This window comes from Grampus griseus (assembly GCF_964374135.1).
Source record: "Grampus griseus genome assembly, chromosome: 20".
NCBI lineage: Eukaryota > Metazoa > Chordata > Mammalia > Artiodactyla > Delphinidae > Grampus > Grampus griseus.
Genome location: NC_139014.1, coordinates 24,579,753 through 24,598,398, shown reverse-complemented (window position 1 = coordinate 24,598,398; position 18,646 = coordinate 24,579,753). Strand labels below are relative to the sequence as shown.

Genomic DNA, 18,646 nt, shown 5'->3' with positions numbered 1-18,646 from the left:
CTATGGATGGGGTGGGGGGATGGTTCAGGCGGTTATGCGAGCGATGGAGAGCAGCAGATGAAGCTTTGCTCGCTTGCCCACTGCTTACCTCCTGCCGTGCAGCCCGGTGCCTAACAGGCCATGGAGCGGTACCGGTCCACGGCCCATGGGTTGGGGACCCCTGCCCTAGAGAAGCAGGCGTAGTGGTCTGAGGGATGACATAAATGTGGAGGTGTTCGGGACTTCCCTGGTGGCACAGTGGTTAAGAATCCACCTGCCAATGCAGGGGACACGGGTTCGAGCCCTGGTCTAGGCAGATCCCACATGCCACGGAGCAACGAAGTCCGTGCGCCACAACTACTGAGAGCCTGCGCTCTAGATCCTGCGAGCCACAACTGCTGAGCCCATGTGCCACAGCTACTGAAGCCCGCGCGCCTAGAGCCTGTGCTCCACAACGAGAGAAGCCACCGCAATGAGAAGCCCGCGCACTGCAACGAAGAGTAGCCCCCGCTCGCTGCAACTAGAGAAAGCCTGCGTGCAGCAACGAAGATCCAACGCAGCCAAAAATAAATAAATTTAAAAAATAAAATGAACTTAAAATAAAAATGTGGAGGTGTTCACAGCAGCTTTCCCAGGAGGCCTCGGGTCAGATTTCAGGGGTTTTATTTCTCACCTTTTTACAGTATCTGCACAGCAGCGCAGGAACTACTGGCAATTACCCAGTGAATTTTGGCTGTGAAGACAATATTTCTAGCCAAAAGTTCTTGGGTCTGAAGTTTTCAGATAATTCCAGCCATGTAGATGTGTATAAAGGTAACCTCCATCTCTCCCTCCTTCCTCCCTGCCTCCTCTAAAGGTCCTAGCCCCCAGACTTTGTGAACAGAGAAAGGCTACATTGGGGTGTATGTATTGTTGACACGTAGCTTTATTTTATCAGCGCTCCATTTTTAATGGATCCAGGCCAGCACCCCAGAGTACCAGACTCAGTTCCTAGGGACGGCCTGACCTGGCAGTCTTCTGTTCCAGAAGGAAAAAGCTTTATTAAAAAAGAAAAAACTTCAGAGTAGAAAATATGAAAAATCATGGGGGTAGGGAGGTCATGCCATGAAATGATTGAAAACAGTACAGTGTGGAAATAACACCACATTGGGAATCAGGAGACCTGGGGACTAGTCTGGGCTGTGCCTCAAATTAGCTATGACTTTGGGCATGTCATTTGCCTCTGGGGCTTCACCTCCTCACCTGAAGCATTTAGCATGGTTATCCTGCCAGGCACTTAACAGGGACAAAAACCTGACAAATGCCCCCAGCGTTTGCTATTAAGTCCATTCCGTAGACACATCTGGTGTCCTTACCCTTCCTGATGAAAACCAGGAATGTCCAGGAAGAAATCCCAGGAATATATTTTAGGCAAGTCCAGCATCTCTGGCCATCCCATAGAAGATGCCTCTGGCTGCAATGAGGTTGGTTGGAGAATCAAATTCAGCTATTGTCCCTTTGTCCAGGACCAGGACCCTAGCCAAGGAAAAGAAGTGGTCAGGTCTCCATCAGCCCAGATCTGGTTTCATGGTCCAACCCTGCCCTTCTGGGTACCGCTCAGGCCCCGCAGTGACATGCCAACCCTCCCACTTCAGTCAACCCACCCAACACAGTGCTACACCACATACGCACGCTTGCAAGGCTGGTTATTTTAGCCACTCCGTTTGCTGTCCTGGCAGATGAGACAATTTCTGGGATCAAACACAAGGTCCGATTCATCTTTGTTAGTCGGGGCTCCGAAAACCTCCCCTAATGAGCCCTTCCCTTCACCAGGGTCACAGGGCCTGTGTGCTTCCATCTGCTTTGTGCCAACTCAAAAAGGCACACGGCGGGAAACTGGGCTGCAGTGAGGCCGGATGCTGGCATCTGGGGCTTTGGCTGCAAAGCTGGCTGCCGCTGATGGGTGGATCTCCCCCCGCCCACACACACACACAGTCAAGCCTGGGCCTGGGATTAGAATCTCTTGCCAACTAAACACAGGGTGCACCTGGTGCAGGGCCAACAGGCTGGCTCCCAGGGTGAGGCAGGAGCAGAAAGGGCTCTCCCAAGTCCCGGGAGATGCTCCTCAATAAGAGGACCTGGACTGCACCCACTCTGTTTCCCCACCTATGGGGCTCCCAGAAACGTGTCCTGGGAAGATGTGCGTCTGTGGACATCACAGCCTAGCCACTGCCCAAACTGAAGCCCAGGAGACTGCCCCCCTCGCTTCAGTGGCTTCTCATTGCCCTTAGGGTAAGGACTGAATGCTTTCCCATGGTCCTCAAAATGCAGCAGAGTGAGGCCGCTTTCTCCCTGTCCTCTTGGTTCTACTGCCCCTTCACCCTTTCTACTCCAGCCTCATGTGCCCTCCTACCTCAGGGCCTTTGCATGTGATGCAGCCTTTTCCTGAAAGGCTGCTGGTGAAAACCATTTTCAGTTAGGCCTGGGAAGAGATCCTCTCAGTCCAGCCCTTTCCCTTGTCTGGACCCAGGGCCCGGGCCTTCCTGCCCACCCTCCCTTCTCCCAGTGGGATCCTGGATGGGAGTGGAGGCGGGGTGGGTGTGGTAGGGATGGAACAGACACTTAGCATCAGGCATTCTCAGCTTGGTTCCCAAGCCCCTGGGAGCTGTGTGGGGAACTTCTGAGAGAGGGCCAAGGTCTGCCCATTGCCCTGTCCATGTATCTCCCCACCTCCCCCTGCCCTGCAGGTGTTTGTTTTGTGAATGAAGCCTGCCCTGCAGGTGTTTGTTTTGTGAATGAAGCCCTGTTGATGTACTCCCACTATACTCCTTCAGGATAGATTTGCTGCAGCCTCCTGCCTCTTCCTCACTCTGAGCTCCCGTGTCTCCAGGGGAGCCAGCCTGGCAGGCCAGCACCAGCTGGCTTCCATCAGGCTTCTGAGTCACCCAGCCCCTCCCCTGTCCTCCAGCAGCACACCTTGACATTAGGCACAGTGAGCAAACAGGTCACATTTTTTGCCTTTTGGCTGAGTGAGCTGCCTCCCCAACGAAGCCGTAAGATACCATGAGGAAGGCTCCTTCCCTAATCCTTTGAGAAGCTGGTTCTAGTGAGGATTATAAAGGACATCTCCTAGGATCACCTGCACCTTTTTTTTTTTAACATCTTTCTCGGAGTATAATTGCTTTACAACGGTGTGTTAGTTGCTGCTGTATAACAAAGTGAATCAGCTATACATATTCATATATCCCCATATCTCCTCCCTCTTGCGTCTCCCTCCCACCTCTCCAGTCACCTGCACTTCTAACGCTTTATTTCATTGACTCCTTACGACAACCCTGAGAGAGAGAGAGGTTCATGGAGGTTTTGTGAATTGCCTGATGTCATACAGCAGTCAGCAGCAGAGCCAGGCTTGGGACTCAGCCCTCTGCTTTCCCACAGCAAAGCATCTACTCCGCACGGGACCCAAGCATCGTGCACCTTTCCTCAGTGGCTTCCTGGTCTGTACGCCTACCTCACAGGATGGGAATGAGGCTCAAATGAAGCCATGGCCATGTGGGCATTCTGGAAACAGTGCTCAGGAAGTGACAGGATTTGGCCTGAAGGATCTGGTTCCCCTCACCTCAGTATTAAGAGGTGGGGGAGAAGTGGCCATGCCTAAGGAGCCCCAGTGTGCCCCTTCCCCACGTGTTGGTAACCCCAAAGTGTCCCTTGTGTCTCAGAAAGCATCCCTGTGCCCCCGGTGCCCAGATAACCCACACTGTTCTGCGCCCCCCCCAAACCTTAGACGACCCCATGGAGCTCCCATATCCACATATCCCGTAACCTTAATCTGCCAACCACTTCCCCGCGGCCCAGGCGACCCCACCAGGCCCCTCCCTGCTTGGGTGCCAGTGCCCCACCTGGTGTAGTGCATGATGGTGTTGAGCCGATGTGCGATGGTCAGCACCGTGCAGGGCTCAAACTGGGTGTGGATGGTGGCCTGGATGAGGTCATCCGTCTCCAGGTCGACAGCGGCTGTGGCCTCGTCTAAAACCAGGATGCGACTCTTGCGAAGCAGGGCTCTGGCCAGGCACACGAGCTGCCGCTGGCCCACGCTGAACATGGGGAAGGCAAGGTATCTCTAGCTGGGTGCCCCCAACCTGACCCCAGGCCTCATTCCCCAAACTGTTTCTGTCTCCACTCCTTCCCAATGGCCCAGGGCTGGCTCTCTGTCTAACCTCTCCCATTTCTGCCTTAGCCCAGGACTCCTGGAACACCGAGTTGAGGTCTGGACACCACAGGGATAATGAGGGGCCTTGCGGGTAGAGCCAGGACTTAACAACATTGTGAAATCCCCAGTCTGTCTCTGGCACCCCCGGTCTCTTCTTCCTGTGCTTTCTTCCCTATCCTCACTCCTCAACCAGTGTCACCGTGTTTCTCTGCTTCTATCTCTCAGTCATCTACACCTTAGTGATAACACACTTAAATGACTCCTCCTGGATATTTGCACACATCACGTTATCTTGCTGAGCCTAATATCACACAATTTCGTCATCTTCCGCCCCCACGGGGAATATAGGTCAGGGTTCCGTTGTGGGAACAAGGAAGGGACAGGGCAGAGGAGGCTATGGGGGGTTCCCCGTGTCTGGTCCCTGGGAAGGTGGAGGAGGGGTGGAATGCATACCTTCCACCTCCTGCCTTGGAAGCTGGAGCTAATGAACAAAGAGAGGCTGTGTTCCCAACCACAGAGGCTGCAGCACCCCCCACACCCAGGGACAAATACCTCAGCCCTTCCCGCAGGGGTGAGTCACTACAGCCCGAGTGAAGGCCAGGCTCTCTCCCCGGCCTATTCCCGCAACTAAGGAAGGTTTTGGCAGCAGAATGAGCCGCCAGATAGAGCTCAGGGCTGATTTATGGTGGGACTGGCACAGGATATAGGTTATACTTAAAGTGGCTACAAGCTCAGGGAGGGAGGAGGGGAGTGGATTTCTGTCTCAGATCCTGGCGGATGTGGGGATGGAGGGGATGCTCTGGGGAGAGGTGCTCATGGCAAGCCAGGACAGGAGAATGGACCAAAACACAGCTGTGGGGCACAGGGTCTGAAAGCCTAGGCTCGTCCGCCAGCCACCCCCAACACGGCTGTGTAAGTGAAATCCAGGTACTGTGCACATTCATTCCTGCAGGGCTGCCTGGGGAGGCGGGGGCATCCCACCAGTGGCTATGATGCGGCAAGGAAAGTTTTGGGGCAGAAGCTCCCACTTCCCTGAGTCCTTGCCCCCCCCCCCCCCCTTGCTAGCTGAGCAGCTTTGGGCAAATAATTTTATCCTCTGGAGCCTCGTTTCCGGCCCACAGGACTGCAGTAAAGATGAAAGGAGACAGTAGAGGCCAAAGTGCCTTGAACACTATTAAGTGCTGAGCAAATTTTTCAGGTTTTTGTTTTTGTTTTTTTTTTTGGAGAAAGTCCAGTCCGTAGGTGTGGACCGAGTAGAATAATACAAATAGCTACATTTCTCGGGAGTGTATCCAGTCTAAGTGCTTTCCATTTCATCACAATAACCCTAAGACTGCTCTGTCCAAACGATGGCCACTAGCCACAGGTGACTGTTGACCACTTGAAATACGACAAGTCTGAATTGAGATGTGCTGCACGTGTAAAAATACACACGGGATTTGACACTTGAAAAAGGCAAACTGTCCGTAATAGCTTTTGTATCAATTACATGTTGAAATGATATTTTAGAATTATTAGGCTACATAAAATACACAATTAAAATTTATTGCATCAGTTTCTTTTTCTTTTTTTTTAATGTGGCTATTAGACAAATTTTCTTTACACCTATGTGGCTCAAAGTATATTTTTATTGGGCGGCATGGTGCTAACAGGTATGGGACTGTTATTATCCCATACTCCTTTCAGAGGAAAGGAAAACAAGGCACAAAGAGGGTAAGCGACTTGCTCCAAATCACACAACTAACATGGGTACAAGTGTCTCAAGCCTTTAGACTCAGTAAGAAGTGGCTCTGGGCCTCCCTGATACGTGGCACAGCGACGGGTGATATAAAGTCTGGGGCTATAAGGAAGCAAAGAAAGGCCCAGAGAGCTCACTTTGCCCACTTCTAAACCACAAACAAAATTGCATCCACCTTGGAAAATATATAAGATTTCTCTAAAGCTCTGTAGGTTTCCTCCTATCTGCTCCACAGGTTCAGTCCACAACCCCTCCTCAGGCCAAGCGCAACATTGACAATCTCACAAGAGAGGACCGATTAGGGCTTTGGAATCTCCCAGGCATGTCTTCTCCCAGCTGTGTGACTTTGGCCCTGCCTCAGTTTCTCTGGAGCTTGTGTGAGGAGTCAGTGAAGTAGTGCACAGTGCCTGGCACACAGAATATGCTCAATGCAAGACAGTGCCCCCTGAGTTCACTCTGGCTGAGATGGGAGTGGGAGGGCAGGAGGCGGCTGGCCTGGGTTTGGTGTCGTTTCATGCTAGACCCTCTATAGTGCTGCAGAGTGCTATTCCTGACCCACCCACCCACTCCCCGCTGTTACCTGAGATTCTCCCCGCCCTCGGAGCACTGGAAGTCCAGGCCTGCCGGCTGGGAGCTCACAAACGTGTGCAGGTGGGACAGCTCCAAGGCTCGCCACATGTCTTCCTCCGAGTAATTGCCGAAGGGGTCCAGGTTCATGCGCAGGGTCCCCGAGAACAAGATGGGGTCCTGGGGACAAAGCAAGGCCTCAGAGGGAGGCAGCTCAGGCCCCCTAGGGAGCCATGGGCCCCGAGGCCAGGGAACAAGAAAGGGGTTGAGGTGGTGGCATTCCCACTCTGACCCCAGCCCTCCAGGAGGGAGGCAATGGCCAAGGAGATAGAAAAACGCCTGTGGGGAAGTGATAAACCTCAGCTTTGCCAACCCAAATCCTCCACTAAGGCAGAAACCTGAACCGCTAATCTGACCCCGAAGTGTCCAGTCAGAAGAAAAAGTGAAACGTAATTCAGAGCTGTGAAACCAGGAGGCCAGGATACAAGGCCTCTGGGGTGGGCTGTGTGGAGGGGCCTGTTGTTCTGCTGGTCCAAGAGGTCAGAGGACAGGGTCTTATAGGGCAGGAGACATCGGACCCTTCCAGACCCACGATGGGGGGCCGCTCTGTGGCTCTGCTCCTGCTGTCCTGCTCTCCAGCCTCCCAGAGAGGGGTCCCAGTCTTGAACTCCAAGCTACAGAACGGGGGTGGGACCTGCCGCCAGAGTCACGGGCCAGTGTGGCCAGGCCACGCCAGGCTGCTACCTGGGGGATGATGGTCAGCTGAGAACGCAGGTCATGGAGCCCGATGTCGGCCACGTTGAGGCCGTCGATGAGGATGTCGCCCTCCGTGGCTTCCAGGATGCGGAACAGGCAGAGGGTCATGGACGATTTGCCAGCCCCAGTGCGGCCCACGATCCCCACCTGGAGGCAGTGGGGGGTCGTCAGGGGGAGGCTGGGGTTTAGCGGGGCTGTTGCCAGGACTTCCCTGGGAAGCCAAGCAGACCCTTGGGCTGGGCCCCTGCCATCCCACAGACCCACACTCCCCAGGGAAAAACCCACCCCACACGCACCTTCTCGCCACCTCGCACTTGTAGACTCAGGTCCTTCAGCACGAGGTCCAGGCCGGGCCGGTAGCGCACAGAGTAGTTCCGGAACTCCACCTCACCCTGCTGTGGCCAGCCCACCGGTGGGCGGCTGCCCTCCACCACCCAGGGGGCCTGGCCACCAGGGGAAGACAGGATCCTCATCATGGGGGGCACCTCTTCCCCAGCCCAGCCATCTCCCAACTTTGGTCTGCCTCCCTCCCCAGGCCCCTGCCATCCTCACCCACTAGGGAACCTGGTGGGGAGGTCCTGGTGCTCATGCGACCCAACCTTGTGGTTCAATGTCTCTTTATCCCTCTGACATTATTCCCCACAGAGCTTTGCTCTCCCCATTCCCCCGTGCCCCACGGCCATAAGCGGCCCCTCCCACCTGCCCTCGCTCCCCCTTTCACCATTCTTTATTATTGAGTGGCTACTCCGTGACAGGTAGTGGGGTCAACAATGGTAAACAAGACAAAGTCCTTGTCCCCATGAGGCTTACATCCGAGTCTAGGGGGGCCATACTGTTGACAAATAAGTAAGTCTACATAATGTCAGATGGTGATGAGTGTGGATAAGTGCCTGGTGTTGCTATTCTGTACAGGGTGGTCAGGGAAGGCTTCCTGGAGGAGGTGATATTTAAATAAAGACCTGAAGGAAGTGAAGGAAAAAGACAAGTAGATCTCTGGGGGAAGGGCATGCCAGACAGAGGGAACGGCAAGTACAAATACTTCCAGGTGTGTTCTGGATCACAATGACAAAGGTGAGAGGTAGAAGACAAGTAGTGGATGGTCCCATCACATAGGGCTTTGCTGGCCATTTTAAGGACTGTGTTTTTTTTACCCTGAGTAAGATGTAGGGCCAGGCACAGAGGAATAACATGATTTGGTGTGTTTTTAAAGGATCTCCCTGCTGCTATTTGGAGGAGGGAGAGGGGAGGGTGTTTTGAAATGCGGCAGGGGCGGGGGGTCAGACTGTCAGTAGTCACAAAGCAAGGCAGCCAGTATAGGTAGACCGCCCTCTTGAGGAGGTGTCAAAGGAATGGACAGTAGGGTTGGGGGCAGAATTTTTGAGAATGTGGAGACGGGATCATGTGTGTAGAGAGGGGATATGGGAATGCTAGGCATGAAGAGGGAGAATTTGAAGATCCCAGAGAATGGGGGATGAGGGAATGATAGGGGATGCCTGGAGAAGACAGGGGTAGATGGGGGCCCCATGGGCAGGAGAGGCCAGGTTGGGAGGAACAGCTGGGGTGGGGCTCAATGGGGGCTGACAGGGCAGGAGCTCAGGTCACAGACGCCATGAAGTGCTTTCCAAGTAGGAGAGAGGGGCTATTTGTCTGAATGTCGCTGAGCGGTTGCATTAGATGAGAACAGAAAAGTGTCCCTAGGTCAGGAAGTGGGAAAATCATTGGTGAGTGGGTTCAGTGGAGTGGCAGGGCCAGAAACCAGGCGACAGGGTGATGAGGCAGTGGGGAGAGCACTGCAGACCATATTTTAAAGCCAGTTTCACGACAAAGGAGAGCAGAGAAATGGGACATAGGATACAGGGGAAAGGGAGGGTTGGTTTGAGTGTCTAGAATGGAAGCTACAAGAGCTTATTTTCGCGTGTGGATGGGAATCATCCAACAGAGGGAGCAAGATGGATGATGTAGCAGATGGAGGGTGTGATTGAGGAAGTGAAGTCCTTGGGTGGCCATGCGAAGAAGTAGAGGGAGTGGACTTTGAAATGAGAAAGGAAGAAGGTGGAAGGGACACAGGCAGATTTGAAAGTCTGGAGGCAGGAAGGCTGAGGGAGTTCACATCTTGTAAAGCCGTTTTCTCACTGAAGCGTTAGGCAAGGTTGATGACTGAGCCTATGATGACGGATGACTGAGTCATTCAGTCGATGACTGAGCACAGGGAGGAGGGCATGTAGGGGTTTAAGGAAAGAGAATGGTCAAAACAGAACTTTCTGAAAGTGGGAACACACGCTTCTTGGAGAAGCAAAACAGGAACACTCAGCCGTGGTGTGTGGTTATAAACTTGAAGTAAAATCAATGATTTTCTCCAGCAACGTTTTAGCAGCTGAGCACCGGCATGTTTCAGAAGGTAGACAGATGGGCTCAACTGGGGTGAGGATGACTGAGAGAGAGAAGGGCAAGGGAGTTGAGAGCACTGGCACTGGTGGAGCATAGGATCCAGGCTGGATGAGCTCGTGGACAGAGGGACAGTGGCAGGACACGGGACCGGGGGGTCCCAGGGAGGACAAGGTACTGTGACCAAGGAGGGCTTGGAACAACGGGAGCTGTCCTCTCCCACTACATCAGGAACTGCTTGAGGGCAGACCTTGTCTTGCCCTACACCTCCTCACACAGACCTCTGGTTGACACTCAAGAACGGTTGAATGAATGAATAAATGAGGAGCCACCTGAACAGCTGGCCTGGGGGTGTAGAGATGGTGGGTCTCCAAGCACCCCTCCCTGCCCCAGGCTCATCCCGTACGCACCTCAGTCTCCGTCTTGGAGTACTCTTTGACTCTCTCCACGGCCACAATATTAGACTCCAAGTCTGATATCGTTCGTATCATCCAGTTCAGAGCCAACGTCACCTAGACAAAGGGACTGGGTCACAAGCGGGGCAATCTCTCCTCCCCCTGAAATGGCTTTGGGAGGAGTTCAGACTCCTTGACTATGCTCCTATCCTATCCCAGCTATGACCCAGGTGGGCCTGGGCAAACCCACAGATGTGCCACCTGGGGCTCAAATCACAACTGTACCTCAGGCAGTGACAATGCAGACTTAACAAAAGGCCACCCAGCCCAGTGTTTCTTAAACTTTAATATGCACAAGAAAGAGTTCCCAGGGAATCTTGTGCAAATGTAGCTTCTAATTCAGTAGGTTTGTGGTGGGACGCGAGATTCGACGTGGCTAAGAAGCTCACAGGTGATGTTGATGCAACTGGTCCTTGGACCACACTTTGTGGATCAAGGAGCCTTGACAGACAACGCTGGAGCCAGAGCCCCAGGTCTATGGTATCAGAATCTACAGTTTAAATCTCCAGGTGATTCACATGCACATTAAAGTCTGAGAAGACTGACCTGTCTGGACTGTCCTTTGTTTACCAAACGTTCAAGACTTGAGTCACCTGAGGCGTTGCAAATGGGATCTGCTTCACAAAAGTTCCATCTGCAGTTATTTAATGCTTTGACAATATAGGCTGATATCAGGGTGACCTTCCCAGGCTCCAGTTACCTGCTCCGTGTACTTTCTCTGCAGGCTTGTGAAATGAGGTGTATTCCAGCTCTCCACGTCCCTGCCCCCGGACCCCTGTCAGGGTTGACCTCTAGATCTTATGCAGGCAGGGCAAATTCTATTTGTCTCTTGGGGCCAAGCTCCAAGATAATTTCTCCAACACTCCAAGGTAGAGACCTCCTCTGGGCCTTCCTCCACTAAGGTCTGTGCACCCCACAGTACCACCCCCTGCTGGTGGGAGTGACTCTCCGCACTTGACTGGGAGCTCACAGTCCCGTGGAGCAGAACCTGTGGCTGGTCCCCATTTGGGGCAGAGCGAGGTGCTCAGGAGATGCTTGCGAAACCCGTGTGGCCTCTGCCCCAGTGGTGGCCCTGACCCAGGACCCAGACCTCTGCGTACCTGTAGGGCATAGGACACAGACAGGCCCACCAGCCCTGGACTCAGGCTGCTTCTCCCAATCACAGCAAAGAGTGCAGTGAAGAACACGACACAGTTGCCCACGAACTCCACTCGGACCCCCAGCCACCTGTGGGGATTAGGCAAGGAGGAAACGGGGCGGATGCAAGAAGGGGGCTGTTTAGGGGGAAGGAGGGGCTTGGACCCAGAACACCAGGGTCTCTCCCGCAGAGACACTGGTGGAAACTCCTGGGAGGAGCAGGGGCTGAGGGAGCTGCTTCTGACCTGTTGGAGACGATGTAGGGGTAGCAGCTCCTTTGGTTGGTGTCCACCTTAGCATCACTGATGGCCTCGAAGTCCTGGCTGCGGCCATAGGCCCGGATGACGCTGGAGCCTGTCACCGTCTCCAAAAAGTGGGAGTAGATGGGTGAGCGGCTGATAGACTCCAGCCGCTTCAGTTGCCGTGACGTGGCCACATAGAGGCGCTGACAGAGGATGGAGAAAGAGCTTGGAGTCAGGACCGTGGGGCCCCAGCTCAGTCCAGCACATCCTCTGGACCCATGTGAGCCGCCTCCCCGTCCGTTCCACTGCCCCATAAGACCTTGTTCCCTTCCTCCCGCTCCGCTCAGAAGAACCCAAGACTTGGGGGCCTGATACGGCTCCACGAACTCATCGCACCCTTCCCCTCTGGTCAGCTCTGCCCACTCTTCCAGGCCACTTTGTCCAGGAAGCCTTTTCCGATTGCCTCTCCGCTCCTGACCCCCTCACCTCTGCGGGGACCTAGACTATTGCACTGACTCTGCTTTGCCTCCTGTCAGTGACGATGCCTGTCTCCACTTAGGGGCCCTAGCAGTGTGTTCACACAATCAAAATTTTGCAAAATTTGCAAAAATAAGATAATTTTGTATTCTTTTTCTTAAAGAGCCTCTCCCCGCTCCACCCCCCAGTTGTTTAAACTTCAGCCCCACAAAAACACAGTTCTGCCTCCACCTTCCATCTTCTACCTGTGGGCCCCAAGATGGCCAGGGCCATGTAGGATTTGCATCTGAGAGTCCCCCGTCCCAGCACAGAGCACAGTCTTCACACACAGGCCTAAGCTTCTGGCCACCTGTGGATTACCTTCATGGACTGATTAATTAATGGCAGGATAGGGGCTCAGCAACACAAATGCCTTTTATAGGTAGCTGTATCTGAATGTCATCAACTCATCCATGTTAAAAACATGTACGTAAGTTTAGATATATCTAAAAAGAAGGGAAGGATAATGTGTCTCAAACTGTTGACAATATTTAGCCAGCAGGAAGGAGTTCTAGGGCCAGTCACAATTTACAAGGATTTCATTTTATCCTGTCAACAACTCTGTGAGGTAGGCTCTATGATTCTATTTTACACGTGAGGAAAATGAGTTTCAAAGAGGTATTTACTGAACCAAATCCAGCTGTGAAGCTGCGGGGCCTGACCTCCCTACATCCCACCACTGGCCCCCGGGAGAGCCCCGGCCACGCAACGGCCATGCCCCCAAAAAGCCACGCCCACCCACTCAGGGCACACCTGCACCAAGAGGTAGAGGACAGCCAAAGGCAGGATGACCACAGCGAAGAGTGGCGTGCTGGCCACGATGACCACGAGGGTGGAGATGGAGTTGTAGAAGGAATTCAGCAGCATGAGGATGGTGGGAGCCAGAACCTCATCGATGATGTAGACGTCCTTGGAGAAGCGGTTGAGGATGCGGCCTGAGGGCGTCGTATCGAAGAAGGACTGTGGCGAGCGCATCTTGTTGTGCAGCAGTGCCTGGTGAAGCAAGCGCGCAGCCTGGACGCCTCCCACCGCCATCATGATGGCTGACAGCATCACCAGGAGCCCTGGTGGAGGAGGAGAGGCGCGCTCGTTCACCTGGGCCAGGTGGCAGGCATGCAGGGGCAGGTTCCGAGATGGGGGATAGCCTCGGTGAACTAGGCAGGCTAAGAGGCCCAGCATGGCTAGGATGAGCTAGACAGGGCCAGAGGCAGGTAGACTGCTAGAGTGGGTTAGGGAGTCCCTGGGGCTGCGACAGTGGAGAGAGATTCAGAGGCAAGGGCGTGGTTTGGGGGACCCAGCAGCCCAGAGATGAGGAAGGGGCCACCGTAGCCCCTTCTAGGTATCTCTGCAGGCTCACCTTGCAGAATTCCCAAGGCGGCGTAGACGCCCAGCCTCTGGGAGGTGTTGTTCTGCTGGCCGTTCACCACAGCCTCACTGGTCCAGGCACTGAGCCAAACGTTGGCCCCAATGGCAGCCGCACTTTGACCCCCGTGCAGCAGACAGATGGCCAGCATGGCACAGAGCCCCACGGCCCTGGCGTAATCCCAGAACACACTCAGCTTCACCTGCATGGCCACAGCAGTTGCACAGAGGACTCCGGTGAGCCCCGGGACTGCTAGGGGCCTGCCCACCCTCTCCATCCCTCCCGCCCAAGCTACTCACAGTGCCCGTCTCCACCTTCTCCTCCTGGGTCAGCACATGGCTCGCCTTTGCCTCTGTTGCCTGCACTACCTTTTCTGCCGCACCCAGGCGCCTCCTGGGCACAGGCCGACCCTGGCCCTCTCTTTCCAGGGACATGGCACTCAGCTGTCTGCGGAGGCAACTGGTCAGGCCCAGGGAGGAGGCCTCCAGCACAGCCACAGACAGAGCCCCAGGAGGAGGTTCAGGCTGCAGCCGGAGGCCTGGGGTGTGTCAGGGAGAACGCCCACCTGCGCCCCCCGTCAGGGCTTGGGAGCCCCGGTACCGTCTCCCGGGGGCTGAGAGCTCCCAGGTGCTCACCTCATAAACTGCTTCTGGACCTCGTATGTCACTGGCTCATGAACCGTCAGGTCTGTGTGGTTGCTGAGCGGGTCCTCAGTCAGCAGCACCTCCTCAACCTCTTTGTCCTCCAAGGCTGCAGCGGGGAGGCAGAAAGGAGAGCTTGGCTAGCTCACCCCGCAGGCCCCTGGTATGCCCCGCCCCACTCCAATGAAGAGGCCTGAATGGACAAGCCAGAGGCGAGGTGAGAGGTGAGCAAGAATAACAATAAAAATAAATGACGAATTTCGTGTTGGAAAGAAAAAGGGTGGCAAGAAAGACTTAGGTCAGACAGGAAGAAAAGCGTCCCATCAGGGACTACGTAGAAGGGGGTTCAAATATAAGGGTCAGGAGCTTGGGCTCTAGAGTCAGACCGGCTGAGCTAAAATCCCACTTCCTCACCGCATGGGTTTAGGCAGGCATGAAAATGGGGATAATAATAGTACCTACTTCATTGTGTCCTTGTGAGGATTAAAGGAAAGAATGTGTGTCAAGAGCTTGCAAGGGGCATAGCCCTTAGTAAATGCTCGAGACATGTTAGCTGCATATCCGGAAGTAGGAGAGAAAGCCCAGGAGAAGGTCTGTGAGCCAGCCGGGAGCCTGGGGCTGGGGAGCCAGGACTGGACAACAAAGGGGTCTCAATATGCTCCGCGAGGACAGGGATTTTTCTGTTTGTTCATTGCTGTCTCAGCGCCTGGAATAGCGCCTGGACATAGTAATTGCTCAATAAATATTTGTTGATAAATAAATGACTTTTCCAAGCATTTGCACATTTACTAAATAGTTCATCTGTGAAACAGTTTTGCCGTACAAGCTGGGCCTGGGCCCTTAGGCCCTTTTGACACATGAAGGCAGATGAGGAGGAAGGGCTTGAATCCATCCACTTCACTTTCCCTGCTGGTGATGTCTGACATCACGCAGATGGTCCAAGTTCCTCAGAACCCCCCTTGTGAAACACTGGGCCTGTCCACAGACACTCAGAGGCTCCAGGACAGGGGAGATGCTGGGAGAGCAGGGGAATACGGAGGGCCAAGAATGGCAGATACCAGTCCTGCTGTCGGCCTCCTGGTGCTTCTTGCCCTCATCGGGTGCATGGTTGCGGAGAAAGTTGGCGAAGGAGCCGTTGCGCTGCAGCAGGGCCGCGTAAGTGCCGACCTCAGACACCTGCCCATCAGCTAGCACTATGACAAAGTCTGTCTGGGGCAGGAAGCTGATGCCATGCGTCACTAGCACCCGTGTCTGGGGAGAAGGCAGCAGGCTATCACTCCCACTGCCCTCAGCACACACCCCTGGCACGGAGCGAGTGTAAGGTGCTGTGTGCCGGCAGCATGAGCAGATACATCAAGGACTCACCCCGTGCTCACCGCAGCTGCCTCAGTGCCTGAGGGGCACCGTCCCCCACCCCCGCCCCAGGTTTCCCCCACTGCCCAGCCCATGCTCCTGTTCCTCAGGCCCTCCATACCTCCAGGTCTCACCCGAACCCCTTGGCCTCCCACCAGTCTTCTCCTGTGGCCCTAGACCTCACCTTAGCCAGCTTAGCCTCTGGGAGGACTCACCTTTCCTGCCAGCACACCTTCTGGCCCAATGACTTGGTCAAAGATATGTTTGGCCACGTGGGAGTCCACGGCTGACAACGGGTCATCCAGCAAAAAAATGTCAGCATCACTGTAAACAGCTCGGGCCAGACTGACCCGCTGACGCTGGCCCCCAGACAGGTTAATGCCCTGGATGGATTGGAGGAGGGAGGTGAGAGGTGTGTATTGGGTAGAAGGGAGTCAGGCCATCACAAGGGGGACAAGGGCTCTGTCTATTGTCATTCAAAAAGGCAGACCTCTAAATTCACATTTCATATGCCTGGTCCTGTACCTGGGAAGCTCTAAGGCCATGGAGGAAGGGGTGGTGGCTCTCAGAGTCCTCCCAGGGCAGGTCAGGACATCGTGCTCCCGCCCAACTGGTTTCCCTGCCTTCCACCTTCATACTCTGGGAGGCTGGAAATCCCCAGGAGGTCCTTAACAGAACTTTCAGTCTCCCATCAACCATACGGCTCACAGATGACTTTCATAACAATTATCCCATTTGGTCCTCTTGTCAGTCTTTCCAGGGAGGTATCATTAGCCCCACTTTCTAGATGAAGAAACTAGAGCTCAAGACGTTAATGACTTTGTCCAGGGTCCCAAACTATTAAGGGCAAAAGCAAGGATGGAAACCCAGCATCCACCCCAGAATTCATCAACCCTGAGATCATTCACGTACCTTAAACCCATTATGCAGAAACTGAGGCACACAGCAGCAGGGCTGGGCCTAGAGGGCAGACCCCAGAGGTATAGCCTGCTTTCCTACCACCAGCTTTCCTCATTCCCTCTGGAACAGGCCCAGCTCTTTGGGGGTACCCTGAGAAACTGACCCCTGGGCAGAACAAATGTGGGTTGGGAGCTGGAGCTGCTGAGAAGCAAGGGGTGGACATGGAAGCTGTAGTGACTGAGACGCATGAACGTGCCTGCATTCAACCAACCAGTCTTTCTCCAGTGCTACTATGTTCTGGGCACTAAATCAGGCTTGTGTGTGCGAGGTCAGTGTGGGTCCAGGAGAGATGGGAAGGAGGAGTTGTATCGTAGATCAGGAGGTCTACTCTGGGTTCCTATAATCTCGGACTCCTACTTAAAAATTTCCCATCCCCACTGCCAGGCTCAGGCCCTCATTTCCCCAGGGCACCACGAGAGCCCCCTCACTGGTTCCTGTGCCTTTGGGCCCCTCCACACTGCAGCCAGGGCAGCTTTTCAAAATGCAATTCCTGTCCCTGCTTAAAACTCTTCACTGACAAGTTGAACGTCAAGGTAAAAAATGATGGTAATGGATTATAACACGTTGAATCAAATAAGAATCCATGAGCCCACGTTGATATAAAAAAATTAATGAATAAGTAATAAGTCAACTAATAACTATAGAAGGAATGGAGTTAGAAAATCAACATTTGGCCAACATCATAGTAAACCCTGACTCAGGCAAAAATCATCAATGAAAGTTATAAAATGAAATCATCAGTAGACGATACCACCTCAATCAAGAGATCAAAGTTAACATTGTCAGTAACGCATGAACTGACATCGTGTGCCTCCTGATACGACGCACCAAGAAGGACACAACGTTACTTCTTTGGCTTTTCCCAAAAAAAATATATTCCGAATCTAATCGCGTTCAAATTGAGAAACATTCTGCAAAATAACTGGCCTGTACTCTTCAAAAGTGTTGATGTTCTAAAAGACAAAGACTGAGGAATTATCCAGATTGATTGAGAATAAAGAGATACGACAACTAAATGAAACTCATGATCCTGGATTGAACCCTAGACCAGGAAAGAAAATAGCTAAAAAAGACATTACTGGGACAAATGATGACATTTCAAATGTCAGACAGTCAATTAGATAATAATACTGTATTAATGATAAATTTCTTGATTTTGATAACTCAACTATAGTTATGTAAGAGGATGTCTTTGCTTTGAGACACTGAAATCTTTAGTATATAAAAAAAGAGGTGAAGCTATAAAACTCAGAGGAAAACACAAGGGAAAAGTTTCATGACATTGGACTTGGCAATGATTTTTTTGGATAAGACACTAAAAGCACAAGCAACAAAAGTAAAAATAGAAAAATTGGATCACATTAAAATTGAAAACTTCTGTGCATCAAAGGACACAATCAGCAGAGTGAAAAGACAACCTTCAGAAGAGGAGAAAATATTTGCAACTCATATATCTGATAGGGGGTTAATATCTAGTATGTATAAAGAACTCCTACAACTCAACAACAAAAAACCAAACAACTTCAATAAAATCTGGGCAAAGGACTTGAACAGACACTTCTCCAGAGAAGATATACAAACTACCAATAGACACGTGAAAAGATGCTCAACATGACTAATCACTGGGAAATGCAAATCAAAACCTCAGTGAGATGCCACCTCACATCCATTAGGATGACTACTACCAAAAAACAAAACCAAAAAACCAAACAACCACCCCAGAAAACAACAAGTGTTGTCCAGAATGTGTAGAAGTTGGAGACCTTGTGTACTGTGGGTGGGAATGTTAAATGGTGCAGCCATTATGGAAAATAGTATGGCAGTTCCTCAAAAAAAAAAAAAAAAAAATAGAATTATGATTTAGCAATTCCACTTCTGGGTATGTACTAAAAAGAATTGAAAGTAGGGTCTTGAAAAGATCTTTGCACACCCGTGTCCATAGCAGCTTTACTCACAATAGCTGAAAGGTGGAAGCAACCCAAGTATCTATTGATGGATGAATGGATAAGTAAAAGTTGCTGTTTAATGGGTACAGAGTTTTAGTTTTGCAAGATAAAGAGAGGTCTGGAGATTGCCTGTACAACAATGTGAGTGTATTTAACACTACTGACCTATATACTTAAAAGGATTTCTAAGGTAAAGATTTATGTTATGTATATTTTGCGACTGTTAAAAATTAATAAATTAATTAAAAAATAAAAACTTCCACTGATGTCCCATGGTTTTTAGGGTAAAGGCCAAAACCTTAATCAAAGTCTTCAAGGCTCTACCTTACCCTGTTTCTGCCACACCCCTTCTAACCTCCAGTCACACCAAATTGCACAGAAATGCCAGTCCACCCACCATCCCTCGGCTTTCAAAGGCT

The 18,646-nt window shown here is 52.4% G+C and overlaps 1 protein-coding gene across 1 annotated transcript in view; it reads right to left on the bottom strand.

The window, feature by feature from the left end:
- Positions 1–776: 776 nt before the first annotated feature.
- The window catches only part of ABCC3 (ATP binding cassette subfamily C member 3), a 42,042-nt gene continuing 24,172 nt past the window's right edge, over positions 777–18,646 (bottom strand). Inside the window, exons 18-31 of the mRNA XM_082678361.1 lie at positions 15,537–15,704; positions 15,027–15,219; positions 13,963–14,077; positions 13,627–13,774; positions 13,322–13,529; positions 12,718–13,028; positions 11,452–11,651; positions 11,170–11,296; positions 10,025–10,126; positions 7,526–7,672; positions 7,218–7,376; positions 6,487–6,653; positions 3,858–4,052; positions 777–1,494 (exon numbers count right to left, since the gene is read on the bottom strand). Of these exons, the coding sequence (XP_082534487.1) occupies positions 1,386–1,494; positions 3,858–4,052; positions 6,487–6,653; positions 7,218–7,376; positions 7,526–7,672; positions 10,025–10,126; positions 11,170–11,296; positions 11,452–11,651; positions 12,718–13,028; positions 13,322–13,529; positions 13,627–13,774; positions 13,963–14,077; positions 15,027–15,219; positions 15,537–15,704 (2,349 nt within the window). The 3' untranslated portion in view covers positions 777–1,385. The remainder of the gene's footprint in view (positions 1,495–3,857; positions 4,053–6,486; positions 6,654–7,217; positions 7,377–7,525; positions 7,673–10,024; positions 10,127–11,169; positions 11,297–11,451; positions 11,652–12,717; positions 13,029–13,321; positions 13,530–13,626; positions 13,775–13,962; positions 14,078–15,026; positions 15,220–15,536; positions 15,705–18,646) is intronic.